The following is a 19,321-nucleotide window of genomic DNA, read 5'->3' on the forward strand; positions in this document are numbered from 1 at the left end:
AACCGGCGGTCACAACAACAGTCACTCAGCAAAAGTCTCAAAGTCACGTTGGAGCCAACAAGCGGGCAGTAGCGGTTGTATTTCAGTAAAACAAAATTTTGTACAGCGATGTGACTGATAATGATGGGAAAAAGATGATACTGAGCATGAAAAGGAGCAGTTTACAAGTGCTACAGGCATGCTACCTTCCTCCAAATAGACCTGTTTATCTACAACCGATGGTTTTCTCTGAGACCGACGAGCCTGATAGATTCAGAAGGTTAATGAAATGGTGTCGGTGTTCACAGGATGTTTGATTTGACTATTCTAAAAGGTTCTCGAAGCCCTCTTGTCAGTAAGAACTTCCTCAACCACAATGGCTCTCTTTTATCCAGCAAAGAACGTTCATATTGTTGAGCAGAACACTTCGGTAAGCCACCCGCTATTTCCTATTAACGGAAACGAGGACTTTGATTATGGACCCCACCACTCAAGCCTCACCCGTATCTAAGGAAGACCCACGGTCTTGGTGCTCCATAACTTCAAGCATGTGTGAAACTCTGACTACATTTGCTCAGCAGGAGATGGGACCATGATACAGTACTCATGGTCACACATATTCGGATGTGTAAAAGTGTATGGACACCTCTCTAAGAGCTTCCTCACAGAAATTTATATCCAGTAAGAATGTCCGCTCTCTACATTTCTGTTCAGCTTCTTCATCGGCCTGCTATTGAGTTGAACACCGGTAGGTCTTCAAAACCTCGATAGTTCTGTCGTTTCTGGTGAGAATCTTAGGACTTGGAGTAGGCAGAGGATATTGTCCTTGTCTTTGAAGATGATCACAAAGCACATTCACGGTAGGACAAACTGACTAGCGGCATGCTCTCTTTTGCCGTGTTCCTTTCATCTGTAAAGCATGCTTCGGAAGTCATCTAATGTAAACCGTTTACCATAGGCACATTGGTTCCAGCTGTTGCAGTTTTGATTACCGGATAGTAGAAGAGTGCGGGACATACAGCCAATCCTCGTAAGCGATGACATTTTCAGTTGGTTCTGGGTAGCTACACATTGAAGGTGATAGCTTTGATGCATGAGTGCCACCGACAGTGCGATTGGGCCATTTCTGCCAGTGTCACTAACCTTTGGTGAGTTAAGTCACGGGGTCCCTATCCAGAGAGGCGGCAGTCCTCGACCCGACTAAATTTACTGGTTAGTGTTTTCATACTTCTTTGCCGATCCATACACTGTCCACCTCCTTTCATCACAGAGATGGGCGAAAAGAGCTCTGCAAGGCAGACGGCCGTCTGGTGTGTAGAGTACATGACCTAACCAGACTATTAACCACTTCAAGCAGAAGCACTGGAGACTGCTGTATCTCCATGGTGTAAGTAAGTCCATGAACGAAGACCGAAGGTCCGAGTCGCATTTGTAGCATCAAAAAGGCGTAGCACTGGGTACAAAGTTACAGTAAGGACTGTGTTGTTGTACGACTGCGAGACATAATAATCGTCCAGCTGTAGCACCCTTTTCGGTGCCTAGCTGCCATGCCACACGAAGGAGGCACGAGGGCTGGGATACTGTCAGGTTGCTCAAGCCTAGACAGGGGAAGTCGAGTGGCAGAGGTCGGGTTCGATATCTCAGAAGCATTACTGGTATTGGATGACTTTGATGAATTTGTAACGAGGCAATTAGATAATAGACTTCTGTCCGTGCAGCAGGTATAACACCATCAGTGGTCCAATCGAATCCATGTCTGCCGTACCGTCCTGAGAATGGCGCAAACGATGAGGTTCACGGCGTGTGATAGGACAGGAAGCAGTCTCTTTGTTACTGGGGGATGTTGAAATTCCAGAATGGGGTTTTTGTAACCCTCCATAGTCTTGGTTGGAACCCTGGCAAAGAATGGTGGCCAACCGATGTCAGTGGTGTTTGTATTATCAGTTTTTTTGTTTCCCAGATCGACTCACTGAGCATTCAGAAGTGTAGACACCACCCATGGGGGTTGCAGCTGACTGGCACTAGATCCTTTGTCCGGTCTTTTTTAACCTTTAGGGCTTTAATTATAATTGATTTGGTTGTACGACAGTTAAGCATCCCCGATTATTGTTATTTAGAGAGCTCCGTTCATAGGCTGCACTCGTATCATACCTCATCTTCGGACTGTTTCTCACAGTGTATCCCCCTCTTGTTTCAGACATTACCTGTTGTTCTTTCTGGTTTGTGCTGCCTACTGATGTTATTGCGAACACAATTCATGTGTCTGGTTTTCGCCTACGAATCCTGGCCTCTTGCTTTCACTGCAGCCCTGTTTTCTGTCTATGAACACCTGGTTGACTGCCTGAGCCACTTGAAATCATTTAGTCAGCGGACGTTTTACGTTATTTGAAGACCCTTTTTTGCCCTTCCACTCTCTATGTTTGTGACCGTAGTTTAATGCTGTGATACCTTCTTTCCAGCTTTAAATGCCTACCTAATCGTTGGCTGAAGATGACACATATGTAATGCATTCTCCAGAGTTTTATTTCCGGTCCCAAAATAATTCATTTACTTCAACGGCTGATTGTTATTCGAAACCTCAAGGTCACCCTCGACCGACTTCTGATGCCCGGGTAAGCCAAATCCTGTGTATTTTGTCTGTTCTCTACCGCTGATCGTTGAGCGAAAACACGATGCCATATTCTGATACTATGGGGCTGGAGTCAGTTCATTATTTAATGTCCAAGATGGCTCAAGTGGTTAGAGCGCGAATTTGCTGACCGGAAGGTCCTTGGTTCGAACCCGACCTCTGCCTCTCGACTTCATCTGTCTGGGCCTGGGAAACCTGGCAGTATCCCAGCCCTCGTGTTCCCCTCGGGTGCTATGGCAACTAGGAGCCGGAAGGGTGTTACAACTGAACGATTATCTTCTTTTTTTAATCTTTTTGATTTAATCACGTGCTACTGATTCCATGGTCCGAATCTTGCCCTAGATTTTCGACTCTTGTTTAGGCTGACAACATTTCAATTGTCGTTAATTTTTCAGGTTACTTCGTGGCTAAATGTCGAAAGGATGGATTCCTAGTTAAACACTTTTTTTTACCATACTAGCTGTTGAGATACTTTTTGGTTCTTCGCAGGTTACCAGTCTCTCTTTGGCTCACCTGTGACTGCAATATACGCCCACCGGTTGATATGACATCGATATATGTTTGCAAACTAAACTGGCAACCACTTGCGAGCAACTTTTCGTGCCATTTCCTCTCGTTACTCTTCGTTGTTATCAATTCGACCCCATCGTTCAGATTAATTGTGGATGTGCGACTGCGGATTTTCAGGTTGCGGTTTTTATTTTATTCGTTTTTCCTCGGTAATTCAATATCCACACGAGCAAAATTGTCGCCGAACAGGTGGTTGATGATTTTGTTGTTCTTTTTATCACCACAACAGCAGCATTGAGCCAACTTTTTCGAATGCTTCGAATGCACAGTCTTACTGCTTGCAATGGGCAGGAGACAACGCAGCACCTGACTTTCAAAACACGTTCACTTGACTAGGCAAGCGCTGTATGCTAATGTGACTGTTGCAATCGCTTCGGTTAGGTGAAGCACCATCCTGATATCGTTTGAAATCAGGAAGCTCACATTCGATAATGAAACCTAAACTAGGAGCTAGAGGCTGTACTTGCAACGTATTTTCATTATTATTGTCATTATTATTATTATTATTATTATTATTATTATTATTATTGTCATCAACTGGGTAGTAACAAGCTCGTGTCACAGTCATCGGACTGCTTTCTGCCCATCCTTTACAAGGGATCCGGTGTGTACCGCATAGTCGCAGCGCACGTCTTGGATTATGGAAGTTTACAAATCGACAGATCAGGATTGCAGATCGTGATAGCCTCTTTGATCCTATCCCATGTGCACCACCTGTATAATGATGATCGGTTTCTTTGTCAATTTTCTTGTCCAGCTGTAGCACCCTTTCGTTGCCTAGCTGACATGCCACCCGAAGGTTGCACTAGGGTTTGGATACTGCCAGGTTGCCCAAGCCTAGAGACAGGCAAAGTCAATAGGCATAGAGGTCGGGTTCGAAACACGGACCTTCCGGTTAGCGAATTCGCGCTCTAACCACTGGGGCCATCTCTCTCCCTTTGTCAATGTCGCAACCCAGTGTCTCACTATCACGTCCATCCAAATGTGGACACATCCTTATTGACTGTGTCAATTTTATGCGTGTTCGTTATTCATCTTGCTGTGATTTTTTGTGTGCCCTTCAGTGATGTTTTCCTCAGAATTCGGTGATCTTTTCAACGGTACAATAGATGGTGGGAGTCAGTTGTCATCATCAGATTTATCGATGACTTCCAGTCTCACTTTGCTGCGTAACGTTTCCGCAGCTCCGCCGTCCGGTTCCTTAGCACCAGTAACAACAACAACGGCAATTATTAATCCTGAGCGAGCATCTCCTTCCGGTGGTTGTACCGGCGCAGCACAACTTCCTTCCGCCGCAGATCCACACACTCTAGAGCATTTGTTTCGACCAGACTTGCACCACCTCCGTCCCGATAGTCAAAGTGCGCTTACCTCTACTTTGGCGATCCCCGACTCAAGTCCTTATCCGGATGTATCCAAAAGACACACAACTATGAAGAAAGAGCAACGGCCCGTCACTGAGCATGCGTCTTTGTCATCTTCGGCAGCGGGGAAGTTGAATTCAACGAACGCGGCCGTTGCGTTTCCTGCACAAACCTCTCATGCACGTGGCACACTTCGCTGTCCGTTTTGCGATAAGGTATGTGTAACCTCAACCTATCGGTATCCTTCATAGTTGTTTGTTTATTCATGGTATGCATTCAGGCTCGTCTTGATCACCTGAATCCGAGATGAATTAAACTCTCAGCTTTGATCAATCTGACTTGGAACACATAGGAAGACTGTGGCCTGCTTAACGAACATCGTAGACGAAAGATTCAGTTGGGTCTTTCGTGAAAAAGGTACACAAATGAGTGTGTTTCGCGGACTGCTCACTCCGGAGTCCATCTTGAAGTGGTACGAGCTTTCGACTGACAGTGACCGTGATTCATCCCTGGCTCCTCGATCACTCTCCCAGATACCTAAGTTTTATTGTAGTGAATGTCTTGGAAACTGTCAGGGAGTTTCCATTCTTTGCTTACGGAAGACTTCATATTCAGGACGAAGACCAAACGCCGTTGTCTGTCGCTTTTCACAGTCTTGTCTTAACTGTTTAACTGTGATTTAAGCCCATCTAGAACATTTGTCTTAGGTGACGATTGCCTACTGAAGACAGCTTACCTTTTCGCTTGAACCTCACTAGAGAACTTTGAATGAATATCGGATTGAATATTGTGGCAGGCTATCCGCCGCCCGAAGAGCGTATCATTTAGAAACCGGTTTTCATTGGCTCTCGGTGCCTTGCCCGTCTACTGTAGAAAGCTCAATGGAGAACCTCAGGTGCCTTTTCAGCTATATTCCTCCCTCCACCTAAGCTTGCGCGACGTGTCGTATACTCAAGTGAACATATACGTGTCTGTGGAGGAAAATGTTGATAGCTCAGTTAGGGTAGCTGGTCGTTGGCTTGTTCGCTAGCTAACCCACCTCTGCGCACCACTACGCTCCCCAACAAGGCACTGATGATGTTACCTCGATTGGTGATGAGATGTTTGCAATCAAATTGTCCAGCTCAGCGAACAAGCCAACGACCACCAAATACGTGTCTGCTTCAGCATCTTCTGTGGCATGCGGACCTGCTTTCGTGAATGTATACTTGGTTCCTTACGATCGACTCATAAAAAGGAAATGTTCCAAGTCACGATCCTGTGCACGACATCGCAAAAGAAGCCAAATAACACCGTTTTTCGCAGTAACTTTTGTCCAGCCGAGGGAAGACTGTACAAGTTGGAAGTTGATGCACTGCTCATCTGTTAGGAGGGAACCACCTTGAGGCCGGAGAAACAACTCAGCACAGACTGACAGGCACTCCGGATTCTTAAGAAAGCTTGAACTGCTGGATAAAGCTTCACAAAAATGGTCTGTATGTGACCTGGAAACGTCCCAACTGTTGATCCTTAGCTTGTTATCCCATTCTCTGTGTAGCACCGTAGCTTGAGATTGTCTTTTGAGGGAACAATTGAGGATTGCTACAGCTTCATTTATGGAGTGATCTCAGGATTTCCCACAAGGAAATTCCAAAATTTCTAATTGGCCCATTTTCTAGCCAATGGATGCATGTCCAGCTTTGATTCCGGCAAAACCATCCAGTGGACCTGATGTTCGGTTATTTCGCGCTGCCAGCCACCCGACACTAACGTGTAGTAGTAGAAAAAAGGTCGACGTAGCTGAATTCAAGTCATCAACAGGAGATGCAACTGCTGGAATGAAAAACGCATTGGACTCTTGGAATAACAAAGCATGATTGATCGTTATTTAGCAGAGCAACATTCCTGTTTAAGATGGTCGCTGAAGAGTACGTGTGAAACGGTTCCAGTGCCGAAACTTTCCAAACAGACTAAGGCTATGCTTCGTTGCTTGGGAAGCTTTAGTCACCAGGCGAGTTCCCCATGTATGAATGCACGTTGCTTCCGTTTGATTAATCCGCGACCAGGTTTGAGTCACATTGAAAATAATAGCCAACTTGCCCCGAGTGATATTGCTCTACCAAACAGGCGCGAGAATTCTTAGCCACAGAAACTGGTTGCTGTTGCTGTATCCTTGTTATATGGAGCGGTCAAACACACATGTTCTATCGACATCAGCTGTATACACAGTGTTTCTACTGTTCTTGATCCGAGCGGGGGTAATACAGGCGTGGTCAAGGGAATAGATGTGGCCGAAAGTTAAAACAACAGTGATGTTACTACAGAAAACGCGGTGCAGAGTTACAATCCACGTACAGGTGAGTAAAATGAAGCATCATAGAGTATTCCGTTACTAACTAGAGTGCTTAATCGAAAAGTTAGACTCCACAGTCACTACAGTTGCGGCAGTTCCTTCCAACATCGTTTTGAAATTGGACTGCATGTCAGACGTGGAACTAGGCTTTTCTGGTTTGACATGTGGAGTTTGTGGTATGCAGTTTAACGTCTGAGCGAACGGTACATTCCTTAACAGCGATATTGGTTAGAGTGCAACACTGAAACCAAGCCATCGATACAGTCTTTCTCTTTAGGCGAAAAGTCAGGAGACAGATAGATAGATACATTATGGAAGACTGCGTGCGATAGTGGGTTTAAACATGAAGGACCCGGGGATCGGACCTCTCATTTTCACGTAGTGGGAAAGTCTTTCCGAATTGCCAAACACCAGTTCGACATAGTCGGATTAGAAAGAGCCATGGGACGAAGTTTTATTGTGATGAGAGGGAGGGAACCTGATCGTCGGGACTGGTGTCACGAATCAATGAAACGGCCGAAACGAACATCAAAGCGCTGTAGTATAGCGGCATGAAAAATATTATGGAGGTGTACAGTAAAACCTTTCCGAGTTTCGGAAAGCGCTTGGAAAACAGTAGTTACTTTACGTAATCGACAACAACATCAGCATACTTGCGACAGGTGTCTGTGACCTAAAGAAATTAGGAGGAACATAGTTTCTCAGAGCAGAATGGCAGTTAGTGCGAAGCGGCGCATAGCCCTGTCCATGGTTACCGAAATCGCGCATGTTTTTGTAGACATGGTAACCAAGTTCATTGTCCGTACACAATCCTGATTTAGAATACTGTCATCATCACATCGGCAATGTTCCACACTGAGGCTTCGCTGCCACACGGCCATAATTTGTTTTTGACGAAAAGAAGAAAAATAGATATGGAAGGAACTTAGTGCCTGTCTACCACAACCATTCCGAGGTGCCTACATCTCCAGACAATCAACCTCAGACACTCGGAATAGAAACTGTCAATAAGAGTGCCATTGATATCGATGGGAATCCATATATTATACAGCCTCGCCAACCGTGTACAGCGGGGACCACGCGGTCCCCATCCTCGAAGGCGAGTTGCACCAACAGCCCCCCAAACATTTCGTAATCTCTCATACCCCTTCGCCCGGTCAAGGGTTGGTCACCTCTCTGCTTCCGCCACTCTGAATTGAGCACAGAAAACGGCACTCTCTTCGGCAAACGATGATTCTGCATACGCAATACCTGGCCTAGCCACCGGAGCTTCTGGTTCTGGACACTTCGACTGGACTTCCCGTTGCACATCCGTTATTACCGCATTCTGGGTTCACCGGTATCAGCCTACAGGAGCTATGGTTCTGAGACAACGGCTGTCAACAACCTGGAGATGTCCTAGTTCCGCCACTCCCAAAGGCAGCTTCTAAATATTGTCGGCGTTGTTGCAGTTGACCAACGCTAGTGTGAATGCAGAAGCGTTGGTGCAATCCAAACAACCCAGAGGAAAGAACGCTGCATTAGGGAGAGGCAGAATTAAGCTGTCTTCGAAGGAAGTGTGAATAGTGTACATCATCAGTGTTCCACGTTAACCACCATCTCTTACTCGCTCCTGCTGAAGAGACGCCAGCCTTTTCGAGGAGAGTCAGTACTGATTGATCTTGAGGCATTTCGGTGAAAAGATAAAAAAAAAAGATAAAGCGTTCAGCTGTAGCACCCTTCCGGTGCCTAGCTGCCATGCCACCCGAAGGAAGCACGAGGGCTGGGATACTGCCAGGTTGCCCAAGCCNGCCCTGTCCCTGGTTACCGAAAACGCGCATGTTTTTGTAGACATGGTAACCAAGTTCATTGTCCGTACACAATCCTGATTTAGAATACTGTCATCATCACATCGGCAATGTTCGACACTGAGGCTTCGCTGCCACACGGCCATAATTTGTTTTTGACGAAAAGAAGAAAAATAGATATGGAAGGAACTTAGTGCCTGTCTACCACAACCATTCCGAGGTGCCTACATCTCCAGACAATCAACCTCAGACACTCGGAATAGAAACTGTCAATAAGAGTGCCATTGATATCGATGGGAATCCATATATTATACAGCCTCGCCAACCGTGTACAGCGGGGACCACGCGGTCCCCATCCTCGAAGGCGAGTTGCACCAACAGCCCCCCAAACATTTCGTAATCTCTCATACCCCTTCGCCCGGTCAAGGGTTGGTCACCTCTCTGCTTCCGCCACTCTGAATTGAGCACAGAAAACGGCACTCTCTTCGGCAAACGATGATTCTGCATACGCAATACCTGGCCTAGCCACCGGAGCTTCTGGTTCTGGACACTTCGACTGGACTTCCCGTTGCACATCCGTTATTACCGCATTCTGGGTTCACCGGTATCAGCCTACAGGAGCTATGGTTCTGAGACAACGGCTGTCAACAACCTGGAGATGTCCTAGTTCCGCCACTCCCAAAGGCAGCTTCTAAATATTGTCGGCGTTGTTGCAGTTGACCAACGCTAGTGTGAATGCAGAAGCGTTGGTGCAATCCAAACAACCCAGAGGAAAGAACGCTGCATTAGGGAGAGGCAGAATTAAGCTGTCTTCGAAGGAAGTGTGAATAGTGTACATCATCAGTGTTCCACGTTAACCACCATCTCTTACTCGCTCCTGCTGAAGAGACGCCAGCCTTTTCGAGGAGAGTCAGTACTGATTGATCTTGAGGCATTTCGGTGAAAAGATAAAAAAAAAAGATAAAGCGTTCAGCTGTAGCACCCTTCCGGTGCCTAGCTGCCATGCCACCCGAAGGAAGCACGAGGGCTGGGATACTGCCAGGTTGCCCAAGCCTAGACAGGGGAAGTCGAGTGGCGGAGGTCGGATTCGAACCGCGGACCTTCAGGTTAGTAATCCGCGCTCTAACCACTTCGGCCATCTCGCCCCAAGCTATGTAGCTCCTGGCCTGAAAGTCTGTGTGTTTCGAACTCAAACTTGTCATTCTCCACTGCTCCCTTCTTTTGGTATCTCAGCCTTCTTGTTTCCATAGAACTGCATGGTAGCTCCATAGCAAAGAGTTGCCACACCTTTGGGATTTACTGTGTGCCTTGAAATCACCACAGGTGCGGTTCACAAAGGCGTGGTGGCGTTTACATGAGTGACTACGTTATCGATGACTACTTATTAGTAGTATAAACCGGTGTCCTTAATTAAGGCAACGCGTAGCAAACCTTGGCGAAACCCTGAGGTTTTAATCAGGTTTATTGTTCTGAAGCAAAGTTACTGGTGACTGCTTCGAAGGAAATCGTCCAAAGGATGCCGCTGTTGGCGAGGAACGACTTCAATCAGCTTGAGTATTGCTTCTATGTAGGTGTAATTCCGATGGCGGCGAATCCAATAGCTGCGCGCACAGATAAGACCAAACGAAACGGGTTCTCTCATAGCGTGGTTGCTGAATCTCCGAGCAGAGACAATGTGAGCTCATGTAGGCAAGTTATTTGGCAAACTTATCCAGCTCATAAAAATCAGATGGAACAGATGTACAAACACTGACTAATCGAATAGCATATTCGAGAAGTGTTAACGCTAGACCAGCTTGTCATTCGCTGATTCACCTTCCCTTTCCTTCCCTCTCCTGCAACAGGTATTCAGCAACTCCAGCGCGATCGCGAAACACAAGCTTACTCACAGCGAGGAACGTAAATATGTATGCTCCATTTGTCACAAGGCCTTCAAACGCCAAGACCATCTGTAAGCTGTGTGATCACCCTCCTCTCTTCTACCTTAGATATGTTTGTTTGTACTCATAAGTGTCGTCACGTGTTCACGCCAGTTAGTGTTTTTTTCACTCTTATCCGGAAAACCTCACATTGAGAGGGTCGTCGACATGCTCAATCATACGATAACCAACACGTGATACACGTGATTATCTGCTCCCTCTCCCCACCTGTCATAAAACGCTCATTGATTATTGAATGCTCGATAAGTGACCGGAATCCCCCTCATCTTGTACACTGCGGTGTACTTTTCACTCGCACATACCGTAGGAACCATAGGAATTGTGAACCGCAAGTGTGCGTGATTCAGGCCACTTTGTGTTGAGCTTTTTCACGCACGCATTCTCGCACACACACACCACTTGCGGTGGTCATTGTTAGTGCTGACGATGACCATAGTGTATGAAAAATATTTTATCAGAGAGAGACTCAGGCGAATTTCAGCAAAGCCCCTTGGTTGACATCCGCTTAACTTGTAAATGTGTGTTTATTTGATGTCCAGTTAGGCAGTAAGCTCGACGAAGTTTAGGCCCCAGGATGTAAGAAACCACTCTTGAGCTGTTCAGAGTTTTCATCGACCGCTTGAGTGGTACTCAAGGTGTGTACTGCTCCTATATGAATGATGCTAGTTTAGTATGACCGGTTGAATTATGATTATTTTCATTTTATGGTTCATCGGTGTGTCCTTTGCTCTTCCCCCGTGACATATCTTCACACAAGGAGACCTGTCTCGTCTACTTGGTCTGTGGTTCGAACCCGACATCAGTATCTTGTCTAGGCTTGGGCCACCTGGCAGTATCTTAGTCGTCGCGATTCCCTCAGGTCGCATTTCAGCCAGGCGCCAAAAAGGGTATTACAGCTGAACAGTTATATCATCATTTTCTATCATCACCAATGACAGCAATGCACCAGTAATACATACTGATGGAGCTTTCTTTCTGCAGCTCCTCTGTCTTGAGAACGTGAGAAGCACTGTGCAAGCTGTCCCATCTTTATTGGGAATCATCAGCAGTGCGCAACATCTCACGGAACTGCAGTAGGGTAGTTCGAACGTGCAACCGTTTGTAAGCACTGTGAAGCTGTCCCATCTTTATTGGGAATCATCAGCAGTGCGCAACATCTCACGGAACTGCAGTAGGGTAGTTCGAACGTGCAACCGTTTGTCCAGGAGCACCTGACTTGGCACTTAGACGGGACATGGCTCCACTCGTAATCCTCGGATCTACATCACGTGACTGGCTTCTCAGGTGGAAGATTTACTAGCCCATGGTCTGCTTATAAGCCGTTAGTAGTGTGAGGAGACTTGGGAATTTTTTAATGATTTCGTCCCGCAATCGATTCGATGAAAGGTACTGGATACCCTTGCTTAGCAAACGCACTGATACATTGTAATTTGTGATGTTTGTCTCTGTCCTTCGTTTGTTCCTTTGTGCCCTCTTCACGCGTACCACCGAAGCACTCGCACACCCATTTGTTTTGTTGATTTAATTGTCAAAACCCTAAAATCTCAGTCTTTTTGACTGCCACTGGCGTGTGCAGTTTGGGGAGGTTGTCAAAGAACGAGGGAGAATACGACGTGTCCGTGTGGATTCGACACTCGAACATCACTTCGAGAAGTGACTAGGTGCCCAAATGTTTTAGTGAAGACCTATTAAACTGCAAGCGAAGAAAGACCGGGTTTGAGGGTATCGTCAGCTAAGCCCTAATTCAGATGTAGCGGTCTTCTAGGAAGGTCAGCGCATTGCCTAGCCACAAGACACCTATCTTCGAAGCGAATAATCACTGTCGGTATCCGCTCTAGTTAAGTAGTTCTACTATTATCCTTACCTACCAATTTTACTCCATCATCTGTTCGGCTTATACACCTGTTCTATAACTCACCCGAATCCTCTTTCATTTAGGAACGGTCACAAGTACACGCACGAATCGAAGAAACCTCACGCTTGTCACTTTTGTGAGAAGTCTTACAGTGACGCTCGATCTCTGCGTCGACATTACGAGAACGCCCACCCAGAGGAATACGAACGTTGGCTTATCTTGTCTCAGGCTACGAATGGTGATCCCAGCGCCATAACGGTGGCCGCGGTCGCTCTTCTCTCCTCGTCTGGCTTGGTCGATAAAGAAGAACCGGGAAGTGCACGGGAATTGAACGTTACCACCAACAGCAGCAACATTGGTGAGAATGCCCATAACGGTAGTGCTGCGGGGGGTCAGACCTCGGATGCACTTCCTCCTGATCCGAGTGCGTTACTCAGTGCACTGAGCAGTCCCGTTTGCAAGCTGCTGGCGTCCAGTTTGAGTCGTGCTGCGGCGCAGAACAAAACAGATGACTCTCCTGCGTCCAGTATCACTATCGATGGACAAGGTAATGTTTCGTCGACGTTATTAAAAAAAAGTCTTATTATTCCCATTCCTTGAGATTATAGTCAATGGTGGGCCCCTGTCTGGAAGGTGATCTGCCTTGTTTATCTGTCATTTGTAATGTTTTGCCTTTATCCAAGGACTTGTCACTCAAAAGACAAAGCAGATAGCGGTTCTGTTGCTGTTTTTGGTTTGATCAACGTCTCGGTGAATGAATGAACTTGCCTCACTTTTCGCGCTTGATATTTAAGAAATCGTCTCTGACAACAGAATTTTGGATTATTGATAGGCAAACTCACTCGTGTTGGAAACTATTGTCTCTGGAGTTCAATATCGCTAGAAAAGGAACACTAATGAAACACGGTCCAATCAGTGGACGCAACTGAATCATTATCTTCAGTGCGTGGTTGTACAGCTTCCCATCCCACTTGACAACTACGTTTAGTTAGGACCAGCGAAGTAGCTAGTTCCCCTTCGGTGAACGAAATTTCACTGGCTTCAGTGAACATCCCCTCACTATATGTTTCATACCTGACATGCCGTAGCACACACATAATTACGTCACTGAATATAACGACGCCAAGTGCATTCCTGTTTCATCATCCGCCTCGTTATCGATCTCTCAAAGACACCCCGAAATCACCTCATCACAGCCGTACAACAGTGCACACAGTGCAACCATGTGGATGCAATCTTCCGTGTGCCCCCAAGCCGTATTCGTTCATTGGTTAGCGACTTGTGCACTGAGTTTATCTGAAGGGAGGGAGACAACCAAATCCCGGAGATTTCCTTCTACGAGGGGACGGGTTTTTAGGCATTGGTTTCCCAGCTTGATCGAAGCTTGTCTGGCGCACGCAGAGTTGAGCACAGAATGTCTTTGTCACCGGCTATGATCAACATGAGTGGAGTACACTACAGCCATAAAAAGAATCGTTCAACTGTAACACCCTTTCAGTGCCTAGCTGCCATGCAACCTGAGGGAAGCACCTGGGCTGAGATACTGCCAGGTTACCCAAGCCTAGACTGGGGAAGTCGAGAGGCGGAGGTCGGGTCCGAACCACGGACCTTCCGGCCAGTAAGTTCACGCACTAACCGCTTGAGCCATCTCGCCCCATAGCGTTTGTTTGTTAGAAGAGCAACTTTCCAGCTGCTGTTAAGTTCCCTGGGCGATGCTCACAAAGTTGTCTCATTAACCAGGTGAGTGACACCAAGTTTAAAGTAAGGCATTTGTCGTTCACGCTCGTTGATCATTGGTTAGAGATCTGCTGACTAACAGAGTGGAGCGTAGGTCGCGACTTGCTCCACAAAATTGTAGGTTGCTCTGACGATCTTGCATCAACTTCCGCTGCCGTGCATCGCCGTCATCATCATCAGTTGTAATAACCGTGTGCTTGCTGTACGGTAGTTATAGGTGACTAAGTTTCGTTCACCGATGATAGCCGCGCATTGGAAGCGGTAAATGAATATAATTGTTGCGTATATGTAGGACTGTCAGTGGACTGTTAAGTGAGGGGATTGGGAAAGGAGCTATGCATTGAAGGCAATAGCTTGTATGCACGAGTGCCATTAAGGGTCCCAACCCAACCTCTGCCTCTCGACTTCCCCTGTCTAGGCTTGGACAACCTGGTAGTATCTCAGCCCTCGTACAACCCTCGGGCGGCATGGCAGTTAGCCACTGAAAGCGAAAGAGTATTTATTAACTGTTAATCATATGCAATGATTGTGAAACTCATTATGGTGTTGACTGACGAGAACAGTCGCATCGTGTCAAATGGAAAACTGTTCGTATTTTTCCCGAAACAGTACGAAATTAGTTCTGGTGACAATCCTGAGCATCAGATAATCATTTCTCTGGTCCTTTTTGAAAGGTAATCGTATCCAGCCTTACGGGGCGAGATGAAACAAGTGGTTAAAGCGCGAATTTACTGACCAGAAGGACTGTGGTTCGAACCCGACCTCTGCCTCCCGACTTGCCCTGTTCTAGGCTGGGCAGCCAGGCAGTATCCCAGCCCTCGTGCTTCCTTCATGGGGCATGGCAGCTAGGCACCGAAAGGGTGCTACAGCCAAACGATTTTATTTTTTTATCCAACCTTGCAAATTAGGGATTTTCCTTGAATCGGAAGACCCACGGGCATGCTGTGTAACTGAGACTGACCTGTCCTCGACTTCCTGTCCTGTGTAGAGGGTGAAATGGCCCAAGTGGTCAGAGCGCGAATTTACTGACCAGAAGGTCTGTGTTTCGAACCCAACCTCTGCCTCTTGACTTCACCTGTCTAGGCTTGGACATCCTGACAGTAGCCCAGACATCGTGGTACCCTCGGGTGGTATGGCAGTTAGGTACTGAAAGGGTGCTACAGCTGAACATTTTTTCTTGTCTTGTGCCCTCTTAAGCTACTACTCCCATCACCCTCGTTCTTCTCGAAGAAACTCGCGCTTTGGGGCCAAGTGTTGATTCTAGATTGACATGTTGATTGTGCGCGTTACGCCTCGGATGATACGCAGTGACGAAACGATCGTTCGGGTTTGATGACAAACGTGATGTAACAATACCTTTGTTAAGTATCCCGATACGGAACTTTGAGTGACGCGTAGGTTCAACAATCCCGAATATCAAAAGGAAGAATTGGGTTCGTAATTCTACGGTACTATTCACACAAGGGTAAGCAAATGTGTACAACAAACCTCAAATGATCGAGTTCGTAGCGTTAACACGTTCACAAGTCTGTCACTGACCGGCACAGTGCAGTGTCAACGGCCGCACACCAAACAACGGCGAGCGGAATGACGGCTCAGAAGCGTGGGTTGTAGTCGTTCCTTCCGACGACGGTCGCGTGATTCTCATTGGACGTGCGATCACGCGGAGCCCATGTGAAAACATGTCAAGGCAGGCCCAGCAAACGAGACACGAACGCACTTGGATAAGTAGGTCAGCAGCGCACATTCACGCACAGACACACATGTCAATGTACAAGTGTCAGAAAGGACGGCCTCTGTGGCAAGGTGAGTGGCGGGTCCGAATAAGCAAAACAACCGGAGGACAAAAGTACATAGGCGGGGTAAGCAGATGAATGGGGGAATTATCATAAGATCAAGTTAGATTCAACAACCTTAAATTGCACTTCGGTTTCAGCATTCTGGTTGTAGTGATCAGTCGGTGTTCAAACTGCACCGACGCATTGGTGTGTGGAAATTATGGGGAATCCAAACGACAACAGCAAGTTCACCTCGTCCTTTCCATAGCTCCCCAGGTGCAGCCGGTCAGTTCAGGGCGGAAACTAACTGTCGGCTAATCGAAAGAATATCGAAGCAGGAAGCTTCCTCGTTTGGTGAACATCGAGATTTGTGTGATCGATTAGGCTGTGCTATTTGCACTACTGCGTTCAGGTGCGACAGCATATGGATCCATTTGTCCCTATTTAGCTCGACTCTGCTATGAGCAACCATTTGCGTTCATTATGCAGTCATACTCAACTACCTTCCCCGTTTGGAAACCATATTGTATCTGGAAATCATGCTCTTTTTTTAGACATAGGTGTTTAAATTAAATTTTCTACCCTGTTGTTATCGTCCGGCCTTGCTGTATCACCGCATCGTTCGTCCGCGTTGCAGCTGGGCCAGCTGTGATTCTTACGCACTCTTTATCCGGTTGTGTTGTGTCGTATTTTCTGCATGATTAGTGTCACCAGGGGATACAACGATGTGTTTCCCTCATGGCACTATGACAACTCATTCATTCATTCATGGTTAACAATCACGTCTGGCATGCCACAAAACTCCGAGACTTGTGTAGTTCAGCAAAACCCTAAAACCCGATACGCTCTTGACAAATTGAACATGTATCGGTTGCAAGTGAATTTGTACGCGCTGCTTGACGCCTCGCCGCTCCTGTTTGGACATGCTCCTTCAGTTAGTTTACAGTGTGTGCGCCTGGTTGCATAGAGGCGCGCGATCGGATTGGCTGGCGTTCTTGTTGAAACACAACTACGGAAGGCGAACCGCACTGCGACCAAAGTTTGCTGACTAACATAGGTCAGGGGGTGGTACGGATTATCCTGCATTGACGTCTGGCTTGCTCTTTCCATTTTTCGTCGATCAACGAACCTATCCACTGGAAACACAGATAAAAGAATTAGCTGAGAAGTTGTGTCGATCCCTTTGTACCTGCCTGATAAGTCACAGCAAGGACGGTCAAAGGGCCGTTAGTGTTTTGCCATCGGTCACCGAATCATTGTTTTTACTTGTCGGGGACTCGTACGTGGCAGATGGGCTGATGTAACCCTACACACTGCACGGACTTGGTTGTCTTTCGCATCCCAGGAGACCGGCGCTGCTCCACAGAGCCCTTTTTTCTCAAGAGAAAGAGCGCCGTGGATCAACTAAATTCGCGGTTCTGTTTCGTGCGATGACTTCTCTTCAAGACTGCAGTTTATCACCTAGTATCCGTGTCCTGGAAATCTGTGCATTATTGGCCTTCTTAATGAAACACTCACTGACAGGCGGCCCAGTTTGTCTCCTGACATGAGTATGGTGCAGCCCGCATAAAATTTCTCCAAAATTTACCGGAAGTTTTAAGCTGACTCAGCAAAACAAGTATATTCCAATAGCCGGTGAACTGAGAAGTGTTCATCCAGACAAGAAAGATTTGAACTCATACTCGACTGCCATCGTCATCACTGGCGACAACAGCAATACGCCGGTAGTGGAAACGTTTTGTTGAACTGCCTTTAAACCACGGGCCAGTTGTATTGCATTTCTTAGGAAGGTGTGAAAATCTTACAGCGCTTAGGTTGACAGTGATCACATCCTTTTTGCATCACTACATCATAATCTGTCCTTCGCGAACCTTCCGCCAACAACGCTTTGGAATGGAAAACAAAGTGTTCTCTCCGATGACGTAAGTTGGCACTTGTCAGTCATTCCCTGGTGACGTGTACGCGGACCTCATCTCTCAGGGTACAGCCACGGCTTATGTATCTGCCAAGTGAAGTATACTTACCAACAGAATCAAGTTGTTCATCTTAAACTTTCAAAGGAGTGCACGGGATTGCGAAATTCTATAAAATCGTTCGAAGTCCCAAGTTGCAAGCCGAAACAGGAGACGTGATATTGTCGATGACAGTATTGAACAAACATGGGAGAACGACAACCCTGGCTTACGCCACTCGTTGTGGGTAAACTTTTCGACAGTCCGTTGTAGACCCTAATACCACCAGAAGTGGTGCGAAGAATGTTCAAAAGCTTTCCCCGTTGGCTGAGACTGTGTGGGAGGGCTAACCATTCCACAGAGTCGAGGGCCACTTTGAATTGAGGGGAAACCGATACAGTTGGTCGGCGCAATGCCTGATGCTGCTCAAGTGGTCGACATCATGCGAAGGTGTGGTCTTGTGTCTCGCGGGATGAGATCGGGTATCCCTCGCAGTATCGCTGAATCTAGTAACCGCGTTTCAAGCCGTACCCGGAGCACTCGCTTCTGGTACCATGACGAGTTTGTCTCAAATTGTCCAAACGCATTCTTTTTCCGGAATTTGTTTGTGCTGTGGACCACAGTTTTCCCCCTTAATACCGTGAACCCGAGTCTGGATAGCCGCTTCATAGCCTGATGAGCTTAGCCAAACCTCGAAAGCCAATGAATGTGCGAATCAGCTGATCTATTGAACGCGGACGCGTACAGACGTGTCATTTGCAGCCGAAAACGGGCTGTTTATAAAGCTCACGAAAAATGATACAGAAACCATCTGTCAGGGGCAAGTGGAGGACAATCAATTAGATCTGTCCCGACGAAAAGGGTTATTCCACTGGCAGTTGTTCGGAGCTGGTTCCACTAATAGTTTAGAGGACTTGTTGAAGACAAAACACAACACTAACAACCTTTGACCAATGCTGTTGAGTGTTCATCTGGCCCAACCACCCGAAAGGTATGTTAGTACCTCAGAAACAGAGGAAAGCTCTGAACTCCCAAGCCACGGCTTGAAGTGTGCAGGTCAGATGAAGGATTCGGGGTGGATAGCCGGCTAAATTGTTCTCCATATTATTTAACCAAGCGCTTAAGAGACCGGCTGCTGTTATGTATTAAATTTTCATTATTTCTGACCTCGCCAAAAGTTGGGTTTTAGGTACCATTTTGTCTATCAGGTAAAAATCTTCATGGACATTTGCCAACTGCACTGGCTTTCTCAAGGTTTTCCTATCCACAAGAAGGTTGTGCTTGAATTGATGTCCAACAGCCCTTCTGACTGAATTACACTCAGCTTTCGAGCATCCAGCAGCGACAACGATTGTTCTGCAATCCAGTGGCTATTTGGTGGACCATCGGAATCAACTT

The 19,321-nt window shown here is 46.8% G+C and overlaps 1 protein-coding gene across 1 annotated transcript in view; it reads left to right on the plus strand.

The window, feature by feature from the left end:
* Positions 1-4,244: 4,244 nt before the first annotated feature.
* The window catches only part of T265_05994 (hypothetical protein), a gene marked incomplete at both ends in the record, with an annotated part of 62,100 nt that continues 47,023 nt past the window's right edge, over positions 4,245-19,321 (plus strand). The window contains 2 exons of the mRNA XM_009171146.1: positions 4,245-4,757; positions 12,685-13,003. Of these exons, the coding sequence (XP_009169410.1) occupies positions 4,245-4,757; positions 12,685-13,003 (832 nt within the window). The remainder of the gene's footprint in view (positions 4,758-12,684; positions 13,004-19,321) is intronic.

This window comes from Opisthorchis viverrini, assembly GCF_000715545.1.
Source record: "Opisthorchis viverrini unplaced genomic scaffold opera_v5_119, whole genome shotgun sequence".
Taxonomy (NCBI): domain Eukaryota; kingdom Metazoa; phylum Platyhelminthes; class Trematoda; order Opisthorchiida; family Opisthorchiidae; genus Opisthorchis; species Opisthorchis viverrini.